Source organism: Pomacea canaliculata, linkage group LG7 (assembly GCF_003073045.1).
Source record: "Pomacea canaliculata isolate SZHN2017 linkage group LG7, ASM307304v1, whole genome shotgun sequence".
NCBI lineage: Eukaryota > Metazoa > Mollusca > Gastropoda > Architaenioglossa > Ampullariidae > Pomacea > Pomacea canaliculata.
Window position 1 is genome coordinate 13,945,342 of NC_037596.1, and position 22,873 is coordinate 13,968,214.

At 41.6% G+C, this 22,873-nt stretch overlaps 2 protein-coding genes across 2 annotated transcripts in view; one reads left to right on the top strand and one right to left on the bottom strand.

Moving 5' to 3' along the window:
- LOC112567726 (selenoprotein S-like) overlaps positions 1-8,014 on the top strand; it is a 39,362-nt gene extending 31,348 nt beyond the window's left edge. Inside the window, exons 5-6 of the mRNA XM_025244508.1 lie at positions 3,993-4,059; positions 4,720-8,014. Of these exons, the coding sequence (XP_025100293.1) occupies positions 3,993-4,059; positions 4,720-4,793 (141 nt within the window). The 3' untranslated portion in view covers positions 4,794-8,014. The remainder of the gene's footprint in view (positions 1-3,992; positions 4,060-4,719) is intronic.
- Positions 8,015-8,150: 136 nt separating this feature from the next.
- LOC112567725 lies at positions 8,151-22,873 on the bottom strand. The gene is made up of 8 exons (XM_025244507.1): positions 21,168-22,873; positions 19,845-20,174; positions 18,208-18,325; positions 15,542-15,650; positions 15,000-15,201; positions 14,382-14,470; positions 13,733-13,975; positions 8,151-13,133 (listed from the first exon to the last, which is right to left on the bottom strand). The coding sequence occupies exons 1-8, from the start codon at positions 22,222-22,224 to the stop codon at positions 11,439-11,441; spliced, it is 3,843 nt and encodes a 1,280-aa protein (XP_025100292.1). The 5' UTR covers positions 22,225-22,873; the 3' UTR covers positions 8,151-11,438.

Sequence of the window (22,873 nt, forward strand, 5' to 3'; positions counted from 1 at the left end):
GAGACTGCAACACAATGATGCTGGTCTCTCGGGGTCAAAGGGTATTGTGTCATTGATTCCCTAAAGCCTGTGGCACCAGCCAGTGTTATTATCGTTTTCTCCGCTAGCAATCCGAAGAACACGTCTCCTGCTTTCTCTCCTTCTCGTTTGGCGGTTTCACTTTCCATTATAAGTTGAAATGAATTTCCGGCTACATGTCACGAGTTTAGTTTTCGCATTTTCCAAATATTTTCTGCGTAGACATTGTTTTTTTTTTTATCTCTCTCTCTCTGCCGAGCCTGATAAATTTTCTCAGTTAGAAATACTGTTTGTGACATGTAATATTCCCCTACATTTCATGCTAAGTGAGCGAGGACAGTTGTATCAATCACTCCAACAGCACCAAGCTGTTCGCCTCACCATCCACATCCTGCCAACAGGACAAACCTGTTGACGCGTGTAGTTGGTGGAAGGGAGGAACCTTAGGGTGGGCCAGGCGTGGACAGTGATCGTAGGCGGGTGGTCAGTGTGTCCAAATGTTGATGCGATGATGATGTTAATGTCCTTTGATATGTTCGGGTTTTCCGAACCTCTTCGCCATCGAAAGGCGAGAAAAATGGAGAGAACGATTGATAATGAACATAGACACACCCACTACCTAAAAAAGGACAAAAATCAGAAACTATTCAACAGTTTCATCAAAATCTAGTTTAAATAAACAGAGAAAAGAAGACTTCACTATCAAAATTTAATTTAAAAAAATTTTTAAGAGTGAAGATCGGATTTGTGCATGATGTGGTCACGTGGGTTTAAATCTCATCAACTGAAAGTGTGCCTTGTCCATATTCTTTCACAACTCTCTCTGTCTCTCTGGTTAGTTCCTGTTCTGTATGTTTATGTGTGTGTGTGTGCGTGCGTGTGTGCTTGCATGCGATTTTCCAACTTTCGTAACAGTGGCAGGACGTCTCCAATTCGTGAGTGTGCTCTTCATCACCGATGTAGAACAGGTTGGGTGGCAGACAGGTTAAAATAAACGTCAAACTTTGACCCGCTGACGTCATCGAAACGGGGGTCCTGCACGCGCACATCGTGTACAGCAGAAAAATCTTTCACGCTCGAGATGGATAAAGGGATGGGGGGGGGGAAGGAGATAGAGGGGAAGAGAGTGAAAAACGAATCTGAACGAAGCCAGCTTTTTACGCCCGCTAAAAAGAAATGACCGAGTCCTCCGCTAAAGGGGGAGATAATGAATCGCGTGTAATTTGCAGTAAATAATCCCGCTTTATAGTCGCCCATTATTCCAGCGTCAATGAGATCTTCTGTTCTGCCAAAGTGCTCGCCCGTCATATCGCGCTAAGTACGCACTGTTACAGCACCCGGTGCTCAAGAAAAACAGGACCATTATCACGACTCTCGACAGCTTTCGTGCCAGCCCCCAGTCCACCCCTCTCCCACACACTTCTACCCCTGTTATCCGTCGTGGCTGGACAAGCCCACCCCAAGTTCCTCCCTCACCCTTCTGCCACCCCACACGGAAAAAGTTCTTCCGCCGCAACACACCACCACCACCTACCGCCACCCCGCCACCCTACTAACCGCCGCAACGACTTGGCCGGAGACGACGATGACAAGACGATGATGATGTAGAGGCGACGTTAATTAAATCGCATCATTAGACGACGGACGAGCGGCGCTGATTTAGTGGATGAACCCTTCGGTCGGCAGTGGGGCTAGGGGTTGCCACAGCCCAGCAAAAACTGCCGCCAGGGGGGTTGAGGGGGAGTTCTGATGGGGTAGGGGAAGACGGGAGTACTTTCAGACACGAAGGGATCATGGAAGGTTAGAAGGATGGAAGAGGGGAGGTTAGTACTGAACGAAACTCAGAGTAATTGCGTCCTGGACTAGCAGATTATTTCACTTTTTTCCCGCCTAACAGAAGAAAAATATCCACATCTCTTTCTTTGAAGGCGGTCGTGTGTGACTTTTTTATGCCGAAGGATGTCATCAGATTATTGAAAAAAATGGGAAGGAAAACTATTTGCGGCATTCATTTACGGGTGCTTTATAGACTCCACCATAAGGGTGCGATGACAGCGGATAATTTGACTGAGAACCTTTTTGATAAATCGAGGTGTTAAAACGTGTGGTCAGCAGATAATAGCTGCTTCTGCTGGCACTGTCCACGGAACCAGAGAATCTTACCGATAGGTTGATAGTATGTATTCTTGTCTGTGATAGAAAACAGTAAAAGTAGTGAAAGAGGTCTTAACACAGGATTAAATAGTATCAAACTTTATTGTATCTTACATAGAGGGCTGATCATTTTTATCTTGTTTTCTGTCCCCGTGGAATTGGTCAAGTGGATGTCAAGTTTGTTGTTTGCTGTGTATCGTCGATGGATTTTCCCCACACTCCTCACTTTAATATTTATGCGTTGGGTATTCTGCCTAATGTAATGGTCTGAGAAATTTGCTTTTTAAAGTGGATTTTTTTTTCGTGTGGCAGATTCTTTTCTGAATATTTTTGGGGACTGAGAATGTCACCTCGATTATAAAAGTTTCTTACAGATTCGTCAAGTGTAAACTTGGTGAAAATTTGTTACGATGTGACCGTTGAAAAGGAAGGATGTTTGAAGCGTTCTACAGTAAAGGAGACTGTTTATCCTCATATTGTTTATCTTTGTGAAGCATAGAACATTTGTTTACCCCCAACACACACACACCATCAGTCTTGTCTTAAAACGTCTGGTGTGTGGTACGTGTATTTGTCACTAGTTTCCAAGATTACTTTTGTGGACTGGCCAGCGGGAATCGATGACTGAAGTCACGCACAGACACAGAAACAGTGATGGTCACTGGATATTTTCCTTGCCCCCAACTCCCGAGCCGCCCCCGCCTCCAACCAACGCCCCACGGTTGCCTTAGAAATCCTTGGACACGAGCGCTTGTGGTAATGGTGCGTGTGGATGTGTCGATGAGCGAATGGCTGTGATGATACCGTCCCTGACTGATCACACGTTTGTCTTCGTGGGAATCGTCTGCTAATTCACGAGATAGACAGCTGTCTATGATAACCCTCCTCTAACAGACCGGTGCGACTAGTGTGGGGGATGATCGACACAGTATCAGCTTCCTCTCTTGGGGAATGGTGGGGAAGGCACCGCAAACTGGCGATGATATACGCTACAGTACATTCGACATCTTACTTTCTTCTCCTTGTTTAACCACTCATCCTGCTTATCTGTAGGAATAGTCACGTGATTTATTAGGAGAGGTAATGACGACGGAGCCGAGGACTGGGCTTTGCCTTCCAGTTCCCTTGCTCTAGATACAGTTGACGACGCACGCGCTGGACCGTGGATTTTACGTTATCTGGATGGCTGGCTTCAAGGCACGCCGTCATGTGTGACGTGCGTCAGCTTAACCATGTACTTCCGGTGTATGCGCGCGCAAGAGCGGTGGCGGAGCTACCCACAGTCGATCGAATCACGGACGTGTATAGGTGGATTGCTGTCTGTCTCTTCCAAGACCAACGCTCAGCCTCTTGCGAAGTTCTCCGCTGTTAGTCTCGGCGAGCCTAAACAAAAATGTGACTAAACCGGAAGCTTTGTAGTCTCGTGCCTCGTTTTAGCTGTTAACTGAAAAAAAATTCGTCCAGTAATACAAGTTCGTGATCGAATACTGCGTCATCGCAAAAAATTGGATGTATATGAAGGTAGCCTTTGAACTTGTGATATGCAGATCCACCAAAATTAAAAATATCACCCACCCCTCTCCTACCCCCGACCTTTGCATTTAAATTGGAAAATCGGGAATTCTCTCTTTTGTTTCTTTATGAATAACGAGTGAGGTGTGTCAGTTATGACCATCACTAGAGTGTCGCTAACATCATGGGGCACCTCTTCATTATATCGGTGACCTTAGCATTTCGTGCCTGGGGTAGATAACTCTGGCCTGCGCCGGCGGATTGTCTTCCGTGCGCCTCATCTCCCGTCTGCTTCCCTTTTTTTGCAGAGAGACGATACTGATCCCGGCCCATCCCAGCAGAAGCCAAAACCGAAAAAACCTCTGCGTGATTCAGGTAATAGAATAATGTTAACAATAATAAAGTTAATCAGCGGAAGTAAATCATAAGGCGTGGACACGTGAGATGAACGGGGTGGGAGGGTGCGTGATAAGCGAAGACGGCGACCAGACAGAAGATGAGTTAAAGGCCTGGATGAGTATTCGTGGTGGTCGGCGATTTACCGAGAGGGTGAGTTGTCCAAACTTGGGTGGTGAGCTTGCTGGTGAAGTAAACAGCCCGACAACTAGTTATAATGACCGGAGAGATTCGGACCACGTGTGTAACAATATCCAAGTCACGTGACCAAAGACCGACGTCAAAAGGTTGCTATCGCAACGACAAATAAATAAATCAGCCGTGCGTTAAACGTTAAGACCAGGCAGAAGAGATTCATAAACGCGGCCAAGAAGCTTTTCTTGCAGAAAATTCTAATTTAAATCAGAAAAATGATTTTTTTTTTTTAAACAAAACCTGGCGTTGACTGGGTGAGTGCAATGGACGCCGTCCTAACAGTAGACGTTCCCACAAAGGGAATGAAAGTTGTAGAAATCGTGCTTTTCTTCTTCTTCTTCTTCCCCATTATGATATTTCTTCAAGTCTTGTCATCATTCACTTCTACTTTCTCTTCAGTTGTCAGTGTCGTCGGCATTGTCGTTACTGTGTTTTCTGTTCCAGATTACAACCCTTTGACGGGTGGCGGCGGAGCCTGTTACAGACCATCTCGCCGAGGGCCGACGGGAGGAGGATGAGGCTAGTGTCGCGTGTTATCCAGTCTTCACCCTTTGACCGCACAGGGTCGTAGGGTCAAGGCAGATCACATGACCGCATTATGTGACAGGATGTACGCGCAGTCTCGTCTTGTTTTCCTTTCTCTTGCAAGCTTTCCTATACGATCTTCTTGACTAACGATGGCCTTTATTTATTTTTTAATTTCCAAGGAGTTTAGTTGATTTGTTTTGTTGTGTTTAAAGGACGAGGGAATCATTTTGTCTAGTTTCGTCATGAAGTAAGGGATGTGAAACATTCTCCTCCACACCCAACCCCTCAGTCAGGAGCAGGGTTATGTTCTGTTTACAGGGTTTAGTACAGGATGATGTTGCTTGGCTTCAAGGGTTCTCGCTATTAGAAACCACGGAAAATTACAATTCGTTAAAATTGTCGCTTTCATTTAGATAGGTGACTCCAAATTGCAGGCCAAACTCTTGGCAAAAGTGTAAGAAAATGGTGCGAAGGTGCTCGTGTAGTGGGGAGTGCAGGTGTGTATGTGATTTACAATATTTCAGTGAAAACTCAGCATGGTGGCGGCTGGCTGTCGTCACACCAAGAAGCAGATTCGCATAAACAACTTCCAAGATGTAAGCTGCGTCAGAAATAAAGATTACATGATCAAGTAGTAAGGTTAATTAAAACATTACTTATGTATTTTATGTATTTACATTTATTTTACTTCTTTGACAGTTTGTTTACATGTCAACCACATTGGATCTGTCAGTAGTGATAGGAAATCAAATCTGAAGATCCATCTCTAAGAACCTACATTGTTAAGCTTGTTTTTTAAATGAAATATCTGTACCTATTTTTGTCCTGTATTTTTTAATTAATAGCTCGTTATTAGTCACTCCATCGGACTTTTGAATCCGATGATGTTATGCTGTATACTTTGATGCATGTTCTGGAGAGTTTGTGAGTGTTTACACTGTTTTCTTTTTCACACGTGTGTGTGTGTGAGTGAGTGAGAGAGAGATAAGGGTTATGTTTGTTGGGATGGGTCAGCGTGTGTGTGTGTGTGCCACCTGACTGATGGTACACGTAGCTAGTGTTCAGACGTTCAGTTAATTCGTTTAAGGAAACTAACTGCACCTTAAAAGGCTAGGTGGAGGGGTTTAAGGAGGTGAGATGTGGTTGGTGGTAAAACAAATCACCCAATTTTTTTTTAAGCTTGCAAGGGAAGGAGCACAACTTTGCGCGCAGGCATTCTTAACGTGGACTTCAGTGCTTGAGAAAGTAACCGATGTAGATGATTACAGTAGTGCAATGTAGAAATGTGTTTGTTTGTTTGTTTGTGTTTTGTTTTTGTGAACTGATGGGATAAGAATCGAAAGAGCATAACATAATAAATAATACAGTTTACTGACTTCTGCTGTTTGCCGGTTTGGCATTTCATACTGGCTTCGAGATATGTCAGGAATGCAGTAGAGAATTATTTTAATCTCGAACATTGTGATTTTTTACCTTTAGGCGCTGTCGTAGCTGCTGAGTTATTAATGCTGCAAACGAGGTTTGCTGACATTGAATATTGCGCAGTCAACAATATTAATCAACCATCTGCAAAACTGTCGGTGGAACTCATCGTCCTTCAATTTCTTTCCTCTCCTCGCGCGGTGGCTAAATATTCATTGTGAATTTCTTGTTGGAAGAGAATATGTGAGATGTAAATTGTAATCCGGGTGTCTTTCGTAAACGTCCCGTTCCCCCTCCCTCCATTCGTAGTCCCCCCTACCTGTATATTTTTATTCCTCGATGTGCCTCATACTGGAAGACATGGGGTGGATGGCGAAACCTTTTAAACCATCGCAGTGTGGGAGGACTGTACACAAACCTTCATCGGGTAGTTTTGCTGAACAGCGCTCAGACAATCGTACACACAAGATTCTAACAGAATGTCAGCATCTCCAAGTCTGTACCTCCCTCTCTCTCCCTCCCCAACCGCTCCTGGTCAACCCCCGCACTTGAGTTTCTTCTCTTGATCAATGTGGACAAGTGGAGGGCGTGGGGATCGTTGGTTGGCGGCCCTCGCTGGCCACACGGCGGCGACCCTGGGCCTGAGAACGTGCTCACGGATGACCGCCCGCTCAGCCTCCCCTCCATGTCCCTTTCGCTGGCACATTTAGTCCCTGATTACCAGGAGGATATTTTTACAGGAATAATTATCGAGCCTCCAGGATCATTGTCTGGGCTTGATCAGAAAGGCATTGTGGGTAAATTACAAGCGGGGCGAAGTGCTAGTGCTGGAGCGAACCAGATTTTTTTTCTTTTTCTCTTCTTCCCTTCTTTCTCTCTGTAGCTTGTCGCTGCTGATTTCTGTACAGCGCAACCGAGGGCATGAGTAACTAACGACAAATTATCCTCGTGTAATGCCTTTTTTCGGGTGGATTTTTTTTCTCTTCCTTTTATTGTTTTGATATTTATTTGACTCGGACCTCCGCCGAGAGCGCCCTCACATTGGTCACATTTCTATTGACGTAAATGGGACGTGGACAAAGAGCCTGCGAATGGGGAGCTTCTTGTAGTCCTGCATCGTTTAGAGTTTCAGTTAGGCAGTATATGTATATCAAAGCCTTACATAGTGTATCAGCTAACGAGCATGTACAGAGTAAGCACCATGATGTCGCTGTAGTTACTGGGGATGACATATAATGGATGATAAAATATATTAAAAGGCAAACACATGTTGACTTTAAGCCCATCGCATGACTTCCTTTTCTTTTCAAATGTTAAAGCTTGACAATTTTGTCATTGGGTTTAGAGGATCCAACGATTAACAAGTTCCAGACCTCGTCTGGCGTCCTAAGTTTCTGGTCTACGTTAATGCGTCTGTACAATCACGCCATCTTGTCCTGAGCACACTCACTCCCAGAGTCGACAGATTGGAAAAGGATACCATTACTACATAGACAATAGAGAGGAAGATTCTATATCGGTTTTGCTCAGTCCACTGAAGTCCAGTTAGAATGCGTATGACGCTTTCTGCACCAAAGGGTTGAATGAACCTTGGCAGACAGCCTATGACCTGGCACAGAGTTGTGTTCAACCATTGAATTTTATTGTCATTTATTAACACTTGTCAGTCATAACACATATTGTTACCGTCTTAGGCTGGGGTTTATCTTTATTTTTTTGTAATGAAAAGATTGCAGTTTTGTTAGATTCACCTTTAAGTTTATATTAATAATATATTCATAAAAAAGTTTTCTTCTTTTTTTGTTTCTTTGAATGAGGCTGGACAACTGTGTGAAATTTTTCCTGTTGTCAACATTTTTTGTTCTCAGTACATTTTCCTCTTTCTTCTCTCATTCACACACACACATATACAACAAAGAACAAAGTCACGATCAAATTCTTCGAGCAAACAAAATTTCAAAATCAACATTCCTCGAGCAGGTTTAACAAGAAAACATCACAAGCATCTCAACAGAACAAAATCTCTCAAACTTGCCATTTTGCAGAACAGTTTTTTTTTTTATCACCATAAAAGCTAACATCCAGCTTTTCTATGTGAGACTTCACCAATAAACCCATTCACACCCATTAGGTACTGGTAAATTAGATAAATAATTACTGAAGGCATCCTATATTCAGTGCTTAATAGAGAATAACAGACCATGAAGATCAGACTGAAAGCATATTGCAATAGTCGAATTGGAGACAATATTGTTGACACAAGGACCCAACTGTTTTGAGTAAGAAAGCTGTTTATGCTTGATATGTGTGCGAGTGGATGCAAAGAAAACATCACATGGGTGCAGTAAATTAATATTCCTTACCTAAAGGCATTGTCATCTAACTTATCTGTGGTTTTGGACAGTTCTCTAAATGTTAGTTGTATTTTTTCACCAGCCTACTGCATAATACCCCACATAAACTTAGTCCAACATAAACAGGTGCTGCTACTTTACAGGCTAAACTTCTACCTTTACCAAAAAGATGATTTTCCTCAGATCTGGAAAGAGAGGAGACTTGCTGGGCCAACTGGTAGCAATTGGCGAAGCATGACCACTAAGCTAGCCAACATGAGCTCCTCACCTCCCTTCTAAGTCTCAAGCCATTCCTTCCCCATTGTAGGTAGAAATTCGGCCTTTAATATATACTTGGGCATTTTGGTCCTTTTAGAACATGATGTACCCAATTCAGATAACTGTTTTCCTATAAAAGTCTTTCAATTACATTTTGCAGGTCGATCTAAGGCTTTTATTCTACCATTTTCATTAACCATCAAGAAGTAGGAGATCCTTGAAGCCACCCTTTTATCTAGATTTCTGTTTCCTTTTAGCTATCATGGCCCACATAAAATTGTGCATGTCATTGAAGCATTGAACAGCACTTTTTTCTCTTCCTTTCCTTTCCACTCACTCCCCTCACTTCTCTCTCTCTCTCACACACACACACAATTGTTTGCCTGCTCTCTCTAGAAAGAAAAAAAAAATGAACGTGTGTCTGTCTCACTACTGACTCAAGAACCAAATTGAAAGAAAACTATGCAAGACAGCTGACAGTAGACATGAGATCTGAGGAAGGTGGGGGAAAAACTTATCACAAGCAGCCAGAGAGTTGTGTAACTTTCCCAGAAACCAATTCCATGGAAACTCATGAATCACCGAATGAAAGATGCAATATGCTACTTAAACCTAGCCAACAATCCATAAAAGTCTCCGAACCCTGGAAAATAAGTCATACAGTGACAATGTACATCGAAAACTTTGATTATTATTTTTTTTTATCTAGGATGTGGGCTCTTAGTTTACAAGTGTGACACCTCATTCATAGCAATCTTCCAGTTTGTGAAACAGCAATTCTTGGTTTTATGACCTAAGGCTACAGAATAAGATAGTCATCCCTGACTGAAAGTGAGAAAAAAAGCACGTGGAAATTTAAATGTGTCAAGTATGTCCCCAATCCCCACAAACATACAAAATAAAAGAGCAGAATATAAATTGAATGAGAAAAATGACAAAAAGTACTTTGGTCTGAAAAGACAGGAAGAAACCTAGCGCTTCTCCCACATGCACAGTACTACCAAGCAGGCTGGCAGTGACAATATGCCACCGACAGCTGCATTTGAACCGAGATTGCATGGGTTTGACAAGAAAGAGAAGTTTCACCTATTGTGTGAAAGAAAATTGCAATATGAGGCTGTTCCTAAAGTTATCACCCTGTCATCCAATCACTGGAGTGCTCAAGATCAGTATCCATGCAGCACTTGCAAATTGCAATGTGGATTTGTGCATCTTCAGAAAATGTTTTCTCTCACACATAGGCAATCTGAGCAATAGTCCATGCTGAAATCACATCGCAAGAACAGACTAATAATTTTTAACAAAGTCACAAGATTTAGTTTCTTATGAAAAGCTTTCAGTGCTATGTGAAGAAGCCTGCTGAATGTTGCTTAATATGCCTTGGTTTTCTATGTATTAGAGACTGCAGGCAATTAACAGAACTTTTTGCATTTGACATATTCATGCCCTGGCACACAGACAGCACAACTGTCATGTAAACAGGGACTAAACTTAAGAAATGATAAGAATTATAAGAAATCAGTCTGTCCTCCACTCATTTGCTTATTCATCTATTCATCAACTTTGATGGATTTCATTACTTTGTCCTTTGCCCATTCATTAATGGTCTGCTTCAGTTTCTCTCTCACATACACACTGATACCTGAAAAAATTATCTTGTTGCAGATCATGCTTGTCCCAGAATATTTTTTAAAATACCACAATAAAATATTGTTGTCTATTATGTTGTAAAACTTAAATAAGGCAAAATGATCTTAAACACTGGCAGATAACAGCCTGCCGCAAGAACTGGTTTTGCCATTTTTAAACTCTGATGTAAAGGATGTAATGCCCAAGAAGAACAAGATATAATGCACAAGTGCAAGTATGTGTCACTCTCATGCAAACTCTTCTAGTGTCAGTACAATAGAATATTTTCGAGCAGATAATTAGCTTTTCCCCTGGTTCATATAAATACTAAAGATCTTACTCCACAATCCCAACCCTCTTAGCACCCATCCCAAAACCTAGAAATAACGGAAACCCTAACCTTAAGCCTTCCCATAACACTAGTGCATCATGGGTTTTCAATATAGACATACACGTACATGCATATAAGTTCCCACATGTACACTCATACACAGAAGTCCTGAAGAGCAATAAATGCATGTAAATGTTTGCAGGAACAAACCAAAACAACCAAAGAAGGTACTTGTCTTCTGGCAAACAGAAACAACCAGCCTCACAGGTAAGATTAACACAATGCAGTCAAACCACTCAAAGGTGGTTTTCAAGGTTGACGAGCCATTCAGGCATGACACCTTTCTCTAAATTACATGAATCTGCTTAAAAGTCATATACTTCATGCAATTTCCTACACGCAGCATTACATGATGCTAAAGAACATTATTTTGCTAAAGTGATAGAACTCATGCTAGTTCCACTAATCCGGGTAGGTATGTGTCTCCTCTGTTCTTCCTTGTGCATTACAACTCGATAAATTAGGGGAATTGACTGTAAGCCATTTTTTAAGCACCATATAGCTCCTGAAAGAAAGCCAGTAGTGCAAGCCAGCGATCTCATTTCTTCAGCAGGATGTTGTCAACATTTCACAAGTTGGATCTATCCCATTTCCATGGGCTGCTCCTTCGGTATGCTGCTCTGCGGATCCACTTTAGAAGCCGCTGTATTTTGCTGTGATGAGAACAATACCATGGGATGGGTTGCAGGATCTGAATGTGTACAGGATTTTCTGGATGTTAACCTGCCATTCTGTTCACTCACTAGGCTGCCCACTTCACTTTGCATTCCAGTAGAAGAACTGGCTCCCTCAGCAGGAAGGATATTCAGTTTGGATTCTCTTTTAACCTTTTTCTCTGTTGCATTCTGTTTGCTTCTACTGGCTTTGCTTTTTGTCTTCTTACCTTTTTCAGGATTTGTTGGATCTGAAGTAGAATTCTTACCCTGTCCAGCTACAACATTGCTGGCACTTTCAACATCTGTCTTCTCCACTGAAGATTTTTCTTTGGAATGTTCAGAGAAAGCTGCAATACCAGACTGTTTTCCCCCTGACCAATTTTTCACAGGCTCTGAATCTGATTTCACAACACTAGTGCCTTCACCTTTCCGCGATTTCAGAGAATAGTCCTTCGGTTGATCTGCCACATCGTCAGGTTCATAAAATGCCTTGACAACACCCAAATTATCCGGGATAATGTGATTAGCCGCAGCTTTGCTTTGACTATTTTCTGATGGCAAGGCATTCATTCTTGACAAAGGAATACCACTTGATGCCAGAAAACTCCGCAGGTGTTGAAAACTAGAGGGCTGTGTGTTTAAGCTTGGTCTAACAGAATTTGTTGGTGACTGTCGCAGAGCAAGCAAGTCATCCGGTGTAACATGGCGCAATTCCACTGATCCACCACTGCTGCCGCTGGGATCGTTGGTGGATGAACGAAACAAAAATAGGGGCCGAGTTGCCTGGGTATGAGCCACAGATGGTAAAGTCCCCAAGACCCCAGAGCTGACTTTGTCACTCACTGCTGCTGAAGGGGAGGCTACTACTGGCATGACAGGAGTGAAAGAAGACACTCTCACTGCACTTTGTTCGGAAATAGGCACAAGTTTCAAACTGTGTTCTGCAGGGGTGGTTACCATGCCAACCTGACTGACACCTGGAGTTACAGATGTCAAACCAGCAAGTCTCGCCTGCAATGCTGTGGCAGGAGCAGAGGTAACCACTGGCTTTGGGCTTTCTCTCGCCTCTGCATTCTCTCCTCCATTTTGTTTTTCTGTCCAGGCCTTGATGATGAGGTTTTGAATAACCTTGGCTAGTGAAGCCTGAGGCACACCACTCTCGTCCACATCCATAGAGCATGCATTCGGTCCCAGCATTCCCATGTTTAATCTGGGTGCATCACCTTCTTTGTGAATCGGAATATTCAGATGGTCTTTCATAGTGCTGTCTTTCAGGATAGTAGCTTCCTCAGGTGAAGGGCCCAGCTTGAAATTCTGTTTAATCTTGCCATCCACAACACAGTTCTCTTGCAACACAGACTGGGAAGGCAGCTTCGCACCTGGATGCAACGTCGCCGTGGCAACACCAGTGGTTGATTCACCTTGACCCTCGTTTGTAGACAGAGTTTGGCCCTTCAGCTGAACATAACTTTTGCCTGAAGAGAGTGCTTGGCTTCTACTCTGTGACTGAGCACTGCTCACTCTGGCTGCCATGTCAGAGAGCACACCAGCCATGCTCCCCTTCACCCTGTCCATTGCAGCTGGTTTGGATGAATCTGAGCTGTCTTCTGACACCGCAATCTAAAAATTTGACAAAATGCTTTGTAGTTTTGGCATAACTTTTAGTCCATCAAATTATTTGAGAATTCAGTGATGATGATTATGATAATTATGATTAATATATTAGGAATTCACATTATCAGTCCTTCCTTTCTCTATGAGAAATTTTTTAAAAAGTGCATGACAATCAGGTTGTACACAGCAATCGTGTTTCAAATTCACCAAGTAACAATCATCATGACTAACAATTGTCTGTGCTATGAATTTGTGCTTCTGTTTATTAATTTTACTCCCCTCCTTTTGTATCTACCAGCTGCCTGCTCTTTCATCTGAGCTGAAGACCCATTAAGAAAAAGCGCTGAGCACACACCCTCACAAAAAAGCTATCTGAAGCTTTATGGTAAAGACATGTTTACCCTCTCCCACCAGAAGTCATAAAATCTCATGTCTTTATAGGAACAGTTTTCAACCCCAAACTCTTTGCTACATCTTCTGTGGCTGCTCTCCAATAACAGTCACATACCACCTATATGGAGCACATAACAAAGATATCAATAACCAGAATCAATCTGAATTTTTTTATCAGAAGAAGAGAATCTCAGAGCAAGAAAACGACTTACTTCCAGTGCAGGAGGTGACTGTGTTTCCATGTCTTCACCAACATCATCAAGTCCTTCATCTACTGCTCGAGCAAGAATGCGAGCGACACTGGTGTGACTTCGTCCTTGAGCTGCCATGGTGGGAATGACACCAGCATAGTTGGCAATTTCAGGATCTGCCCCTCGACGCAAAAGCAATTCCACAATTGGCTTTTGATTTCCCTCAGCAGCATGGAACAACACTGTTCGACCACTCTTTCCATCCTAGAGAAACATAATAAAGTGTGACTAAACCAGGTTTTCAAAGTCATATGTCGAAGAAAAATCTAGCCTGTTGGTGGAGCACACAAGCATACATTATTTTACTCAAGAGAACGATCACTTAAGCACAATATTGATCAAAAGTTTGATGTTCATTATAGATTATACCCAACCATTTTTCATCAGGTGTTTCAATTCCATCCACACATTTTCCAGTAGTTCCTGGAATATGAAACTTTTGACCAGTCCTGTGCATAATCATTGAACCTGTAAGTATATCTTTCCATCCAGAAATTCCTTGTCATACATGCCACCACAATATAAAATGCAACATAACTGATATGTAGCCACATGCAAATAAAACATACAAATCAATGAAAACAAAAATGAAGACAGTAAACTACTAAACCATGATGTTGATATCAGCTCCATGATCCAGCAGTTTCTTGACAAGTTCGATGTCATTGTTCATCACAGCTGTGTGCAGTGGGGCCATTCCTTAAAGATGGTGAGATAAATTTAATGATACTCATAAAAAAAAAACCTAAATGTTCAAACGTTAAACTACAATCTATTTACATATCCCTTTCTTTCAGATTAAAGGATTTATGTAGCACCATCACTACGTTCTTATCAAACTGATGACATATTTGAGAAGGTAAACAATGATTTCACAACAGAAGGTTTTAAGATTTTTTTAAATGTGTATGTCGCCTTGATATAGCCTGTATTGCTGCACATTTCATAGTTATGTACACTCTGTCTTCTAATTTATTCTATGAAAGTCATGTCCTTTAACCTCACCACCTAATGTCTGCTTCAAATTCTGTCAGTAATGGAATGACCACAAGTTCTTCACTGTCATAATTGTCTCATAATCATGTATAAAAAATTATAAAAAAATGTATATGCCATAATCATGCAGCATTAACTGACTTCCTCATGTATACACATATGCACACACACACACATGTTCAATTACAATATTCCCAGATACAGTTTAACACAAATTTTTTTTAGTCCTAACCTTCAAAATTACGATAGTTGAGATCACATCTGTGTTTACTCCACTGTAATAGCGCCTCAAGGCAGTCTGGATCTCTGCCCTGGACAGCCATGTGGATGCTGGTTGACCCTGAGCTGTCCACAAGATTAGGGTCTGCACCAGCGTCCAGCAGCAGTTGTATACCAGGCAAGTAAGCCAGTTTGATGGCCAGGTGCAGAGGTGTCTGAACTCACAAAGAACAGAAATAGATATCACTGAATAATTACTGTTGAGCGAGCTCATTTGATGGCCAAATGTATGGGTATCCGTAGACCCACAAGATTGAAGACCATACGCTAGTTAAGTGAGCTTGTTTGAAGGGACAGGTGACAGATGTCTGAAGAGACAAGACATAAACATATTCCAGCTTATCTCAGTGTGGTCCATTTAATGTTAGGTTCCCACAGTCACTGACAGACAGGGCAGATATATCTACAAATATTTCATGCTCTACAAAATCTTTCTCAATCTCTTTCTATTGCATTAACAGGTACACAAGTGGGCACACACAGACACAGACTTACTTGCTGCTGCTTATTGTATCGGTCCACACTGCGATACACAAGGCCCATAAGCTGTATCAGTTTCTTGACCATCATATCATTCTCATGGACTACAGCAATATGAAGAGGTCTGTGGACATAGATCAGTGGCCTTATCAATATTACAGGAAACTGATATTTTTCATTTCCGTTGTCTCTCTCTCTCACATATGCATGCACATGCAGGCACACACACACACTCTCTGTGTTGACACGCTTCAAGATTGCTGTGAAACCACAGACTGGAATGTGTTTGTTGACACTTTCTCTGACATTACTGAAGTAGCTGATTGTGTGACTGACTATATTAGTTTTTGTAAGGATTCTGTTTTAACAAAGAAAATCAGAGTTTACTCCAACAACAAGTCTTGGGTGACAAAGTATATTGAAAACAAAAGAAACCAGCTTTCAGGGACACGGAGACACTGAAAGCAATAAAGAAAGAACTTTAGACGATTATTAAGGAGAAAGAGAATATACAAGTCAAGAAACATTTTCTTGAGCATAATATGAAGAAAGTCTGGGAGGGAATAAAACTGATGAATGGGCACCAGGGCAGGATAGCATCATGGTCCTCTCTATGTACTAATCTTCTGTCGTGGGCTTCTGCCCGTGATGAACAAATGTTTCTTTTTGTTCAGCAGTGCTTTTAGGCCCTTGGTCACCCAAGGTTTGTTGTTAGGATAAACATACACTGCCTTGATGGACTGGTGCAATCAACACTATTTTACTCCTCACTTTTACTTCTAACTGTGTGTTAAATGTCTGTATGGGTATGTGAGCAAAGACAAATTTCTGCCCTGGGTCTCCTGGGCAGACAATAAAGTCTGTTTTGATTTTGATTTTGATTTTGATTTGTCATAACATGCACACTCTTAAAGCAGACAGTCCTGATAAAATAAAACTAATCTAAAGGTTTTGTGCTGACCAACTTGCCAAAATTCTGTTAGGTTTAACCTGTCTCTTTTTAACAGTTCTGTCCCTTTACTCTGGAAAACATCCTGCATTGTGCCAGTGCCAAGAAACATTCTGTGGTAGAATTAACATCCTGTTGCTTTAACCTCTGTGATGATGAAAGGTTTTGAAAAGCTAGTTCTCAGACACTTTCAGACACAAGCACTAATGCAGGACTCTTTAGATCCCATACAGTTTACCTACAGAAGTAAGCACAGCATAGATGATGCTATATGTCTTAAATAGAACTTGCACACATCTGGAGTACCTGAACATCTGCATTCGCTTAATGTTGTTGGGTTTTTTTTTTTAACACAATACAATGTACAATGCCATTTGCCTGTACAGAAGCGAATTCGGTCAGATAAGCACTGATGGCAGAGCTTTTTTGTGGATTTTAGAGTACCTGAATACTTTGTTGCATGGTGTGATAATTATTTGGAATTGAAACGAAAGGAATGATTGTCTACGTTAGAAAGGACTGGGTTGTTTTTGGTGAAAGGAGGAGTAAGAAGAGTGCGGGTTACAACTATTGAGGCATAATTATTGATAATCAATTTACTTGGAAAACTCAGGTAAATAATGTTATTAAAGAAGTGCATAGCCACCTGTACTGTCTCAGAGAGATAAGTCTTTTAATGTGCAATTAGAATGTCTGCAAATATTGTACACATCCATTATATGCAGCATGACGTTCAGTCTAGTTTTCTGGGGTGGCAATATTACAAAGCAGGAGGTTCTGATCTGCAAACCGACTGCACTTTTAGCCAACTACTCAAATCCACTACAACTGGAATTTTACATCAGACACATACAGATGTGATAAGTTTGGAGTTCCTAAAGCTAGAACCATACATTATCTCCACTCATTTATCCCAGCTGCAATCCAGAAACACAATCAGCTTGAGGATAAGACACACACATGAATTCAGTTAATGACATTGCTTACACCTCGTTTCCAGAGTGTCTACTAACATATATATAGTTGAACGGGTGTTATACAGTTTTCCTATTTTGTGCAGTAATATGGATGTGTAAAGATTTTTAATACTTGCAAGAAAGACTGTTGGTGCCAGCATAAATGAAATGGATATAGTCAGTTTATGTTCTTTTTCTTATAGCCTGTGTTACTGTTTTATGCGAAGTGATGTTCTTATGTTACCATTGGCACACAAAACAATTTCCTCTTAAAGAACAAATACAGATATTTTGTATTTGTACACACATATGCATATTAAACTCATTCTCTCCTTCCTACTCCCCCCTCACACCCAGTTAACATTTAACATGCACCTAATCTTTCTTACCCTTAAAGCTACCCCAGACTCTATAGGCGAATGCACACATACACCCCACCTTTATATACATGCATGCACACACACTCAGAAAGAGGGAGAATGAGTCTTATCATTATAGTACATGTAACCCTGTTATCTACAAACACGAGTGTATGGGATGAAAACCAAGGAATGTATACACTTCACTCTTGGTTCTAAACTAAAAAAAAATTCCTTATGTACATTAATTTCCCCCACAATGCCTCCCACTAATCCTAAAATCAAACCCTAACCCCAGCTAATTCCTTGCCAATAGATCCTTCTGATAGTTGATTCTCTACGATGACACATGTGTACACGCACACACACAAAAGCCTGTCTCTGCAAAAGCAAGAACAAAGGTTAGAAAAGCCTTACAAATCTCCATCTTCATCCGGTGTAATAGCGGTGTTGATCTCTGACAACAGCTGCAGACTAATTGCAGGTGGCAGAACTTGTGACAACAGGGCCGCTGGCGTAGGACCAGGCGACACAACTGAAGAAGAAAGAGAAAAAGGTTGAAAAGCAAATTTAAAAGCAGTATCTACACTGGTGCTGTTTGCATGCTTAATCCCTCAACATATTTTCTATTCACAGGCCTGAATAACAACTTATTTTCTACTCACAAACCTGACAACAACAAAAAATGTTGTTAATTATGCATATATATTTAGCTGTGTACTCATGTGCTCACATGTACTCTAAAAAGTTTCATACATGCAATGAGCGCTTTTTCATTGTTGCAATAGAAACCTTGTCAAAACCACCAGCATACACATGCTGCATTAATGAAAGCAATACAGCAACACACTCCTGTATATTTTTACGGAAAAATGAGAGAATGAACTTTAATGTGGAACTACTGTAATTTTACCATGTATTTTCATTGTGCCTATAACCCAAGCCAAAAATGTTGCTCTTGAGACACAAGGGAAAGCTGTAATATATCCTACTTGAGGATGCCATGCTTGAGTGTTTATATGCTTTGCTGACAGCAGCCTGCATTCCTGACAGTCAGTTGTCAGACTCATAATGAAGGCGTCACTTTTACAAGACCTGAGGTTAAGCTGCTGCTCTCTAACAAATAGTCTGAGCTTTGCTGCACACTATGCATGACTGAATCAAAAGCAAACCTATATTTTAAAAAACAAGAATTGTGATAAAATAGGTCTAAATGGCAGTTTCTAGATTCTCAAAATTTACATCCAGCATCATTAATCTTAATATCAGGACACTACATATGTGTGAAGCTCCTGGAAAAGCCTAGAATTAACAGCTATTTGGATGGTATGATCATAAGTGATACAATTCTGTATTTAGCAGATCGGAGGAAAGTCTTTAATAGACAGCTGCAGATTGTAACATTTATCCCCAAATCTGCTCAGCACCACCAACCATGAAGTTTCATGGTTTTATGAACAGTGCATACAAACACAGATAAAGCATAGAACATTTTTATTCTCGGAGACTTTAATAATTATGATCTCAACGACAAAATTCCCTTCCTGTGTTGGCTGCCCCACTCATCAGTGTGAGTGTAACTGTATGGGTGTGTAAGGTGTACTTATGGTAGCAACTAACAAAGGAAAAGTTCTATCTCTGTTATGAACAGAAGTAGACAATAATGATTATTGTATTGTAGATAACAGCTACAGCAGGATACCACAAAGATGGAAGCGCATAGTAATAGATATGCACTTGGGACAGTTGCTATATCATCTGGCAGCAGTCAAAGGTCACAAGATGACTGTAGTCCATAGCCAGAGCCAGTGTACTGCTGTTGTTCTTTCTCTCATCCCAAGCAATTATGTTAACTCAATCTTGATATACTGAAATGCCAATTAGCTGGTGACCAACTAGTGGACTTGCAAATATTCTGAAAATGTTCTCATGAAATACTGTGTCTGTTGTTCTATGAACTACTGTACTCAAAAGAACAATAAAATCTCCATGAGGGTACATATCTTGAAATGTATTTCAATTAAGTTAAAAGTCTGAGACTTGTCCTTTCTTACCCTGTGCAGGTGTCTCTATTTGCTTCTCTGCTGTCTCAGCTGGCCCATCAATTGTGGAGGGTGTTGGTGTCTCAGCTTTTGCTGTGGCAGTTGTTGTCACTGATGGTTGAGATATTGGTGGAAATGATGATGTGGTTGGCAGGGTTTGAGGGGAGGCAACTGGACTGGTAGCTGAACTGATGGACAAAAATGTTGAAGGTAGAGGTGTGCCCGAGACCGACTCAACAATCTTTCGCTTCTTCAGAGGAAGAGACTTGTCACTGCTGTCTCTGGGCTGAGGACTGAGTTGGGCCTCAGGACTAAGCAAATCTGGCAACAAAGGTGTCTGCACTGAAACAAATTATTAATGGTAAAATGAGAATTATTTGATGTTCCACATGCATCACCAAATCTAAATAAAATTCCCATTACAAGTTGTGAATTAGTTTTCTATACTATTCTTATGTCTTGCTTACACCTAATTATCTTTCACATTAAGCCATAAACTTTTGTAAGGTCATATTGCTAGTTACTTGTGGGTTTACAGACAGGTAAACAAAAGAGGCTATATCTTAGTGATATGTTTATAGAACTGATAATATAGAATTTCAAGTCTAAAAAAAATGCAAAAGCTGAATAAACTGGTTCTTCTTGCTAAGGTTCTTCTTTCTGCTTATATTTACTCACAAAGATGTTTATGTATATGCATATGCATACAAAATACATCTGCAAATATAAGTCATCTTTGCATGACCAGAAACTCTATTTTCTAGGCATTCTCTCAACAAATTCACCACAGATGCCACCTTACTTATGAACATTCGAGTTACAATCATTTGGACAAACAGACTCGTATCCTCTTCTCACATATCAACTCAAATTTATAGTAAGAATATGAAAGGTAATAAAATTTTATTATCACAGCATTTTATTAAAATGGCAAAATAACGACTTATGAACAATTCATGTTACAAACTTTTTCTGGAATGTAACTTGTTATTAAGTAGGGTGGCATCTGTAGTAAATTTATATTTTTACAAAAATAATTTAGTAATAGATAATAATTATTAGCCATGCAGCTTTTAAATGCTGCAGTATGTGAATGAGTTGTGATCATAACAAAGTCTGGTTAATGTTGATCTGAATGAGTGACAGTGTAACAGTATTAACATAATTCTATACAGGTATCATAAACTGTGTGAGCTGTGTAATTGCGATATGAGACAAAGTTGTATTTGTATTGTAATTTTTGTGTACCTTCTACAGTCCAAGTTGTCGCTGACATATTGCCAATTCAACTAAACATATGGACTCTTACTAAGATATTTGAATATATTTTCCTACCTGTGCTGTTCAGCTGGAGGGAGGCAATAGCATTAGGAAGACTGGGAAGATTTGGAATGCTGGGCAGGCTTGTGAGCCCAATGCTGCCCAAAGAGACACTTGGCAGGGTGACACTGAGGGACAAACTGGGCAGATTTTCAGGAGTTCCAGACCCACTTGCTGCACTTACAGGTAAGCAAGTTGCTGCAACAGTTGTGGGCAAGGCCACCGCTGCACTCTGTACAGGTGTGATTCTGGGAAACTGTTCTGCATCACTAAGGTGGCCCTGTGGTGCTGCTGCTGCTGTTGTTGCTAGGCTTGCGAATGAAACTACAGGAATAATATGAGCACCTGTGTGGAGGTTGGTCCTATCTGAAAGCGTGTGTTCGAATCCCTGCGATCCTGCGAGGTGAAACGCAACTCCCGGACCACCACGAAGGCCAATCTGCTGCTGCGTTGTACCAGCCTGGGAAGTTTTCTCTCCTTTGCCAACATTTTTGGTGTTTTTGCGTCTTCCACGTGTAGCGTTCGCAGCATGCACAATCTGCACATGCGCAGAGTCTGTTATAGATGTCAGCGGCAACGAGAAATGGCCTAACGCCGATGAAGGCAGCGAAGAGATCGGCAAAACATGTGGCACACTCACCTGAGGTACGTTCAGGGTGACAGAGCTGACACTATTACCACTACCACCACTCTCTGTTGTAGCTGAACCCCGTCCTCGACCCCGGCCACGACTTGACCTACTTTTGGTTTCGCGTCCCGTTTCACGTTGTTCGCTCTTACCTCGGCCTCGCTCCTTCGTTCGGCTCTTCACGCTCTGTATTTTCTCCCCAGCAGGCTCTGAATCAGTTTGGAGGATGCTTATGGCAGGCACCGTGGTGTTTGCGCCCGGAAAAGTCGCCGGCAAGCCCAAGGAAGACAGCGCTTCGGCAGCTGCCATTCTGTCTTCAATCTCCTTTGGGTCCATCGTGCTTCGTGCGGTTGTGGTTACGCCTTGTGGAGTCGCACTTGTTGTCCAGTACTTTCCGTCGATTCTAGGTCGGTTACCTTGAAATTTCTGCACTGTAACGGTCATTGTGTACTGCTGCAGGCTTCAAGGTCGGTACAGTCGATCCACATTATTGATTTATCGCTCAACATGCGATTTCAACGGAAAAACCAGAATCTTCGAATGTCAGTGGAAAGCACCGACTTGCCAGGGAAAGTCCCGCTTGTCACGTGGGCTTGGTGACCCAATCGGAACGAAGAGCCACGGGGATTTCCCACTCTGTGAGCATGTCCGCGAGAATACAAGGTTTCTATTTTTAGAAACTACCAACCGTTTCGAAATCCCAAGGAAACAAAAATGGCCGCCGCGTTGACTTATTAGAACTCTCGTAACAGAATAAGTCGTTTACGGTTTGTGAGTGTGAACATCTTTGCGCAATAGACCGTCGTCTTCATGGAAACATTCATGCTGAATTTTTTTTTTTTTACGAATTTTAGTTTGCTGAGGAAGGCAGTTCTCGATGCTTACGTATGTGTTTATACTTGGTAATGGCCTGACCACGTGCTCATGGCCTCCACGTAAGCTTCCTTGCAAGGGGGTCGTTTCAGTCTATGATTTTCAGGAAAACAGAAAGCTTGCGGCGGTTTCACTCAACTCGTTAAAAGAATCAAAAATCGATTGCTGCACATGTGTTCGTTGTAGCAACAACCAGGCGAGACATGTGTAACACGGAAAA

Excerpts from the sequence above, each read along its gene's own strand:
- LOC112567725 (XM_025244507.1), bottom strand. The coding sequence starts at position 22,224 with ATGACCGTTACAGTGCAGAAATTTCAAGGTAACCGACCTAGAATCGAC. Across the intron at positions 20,175-21,167 it reads CCTCCAGCTGAACAGCACAG|TGCAGACACCTTTGTTGCCA; the intron begins GTAGGAAAATAT and ends AATTTGTTTCAG. Across the intron at positions 14,471-14,999 it reads CAACTATCGTAATTTTGAAG|GAATGGCCCCACTGCACACA; the intron begins GTTAGGACTAAA and ends ACCATCTTTAAG.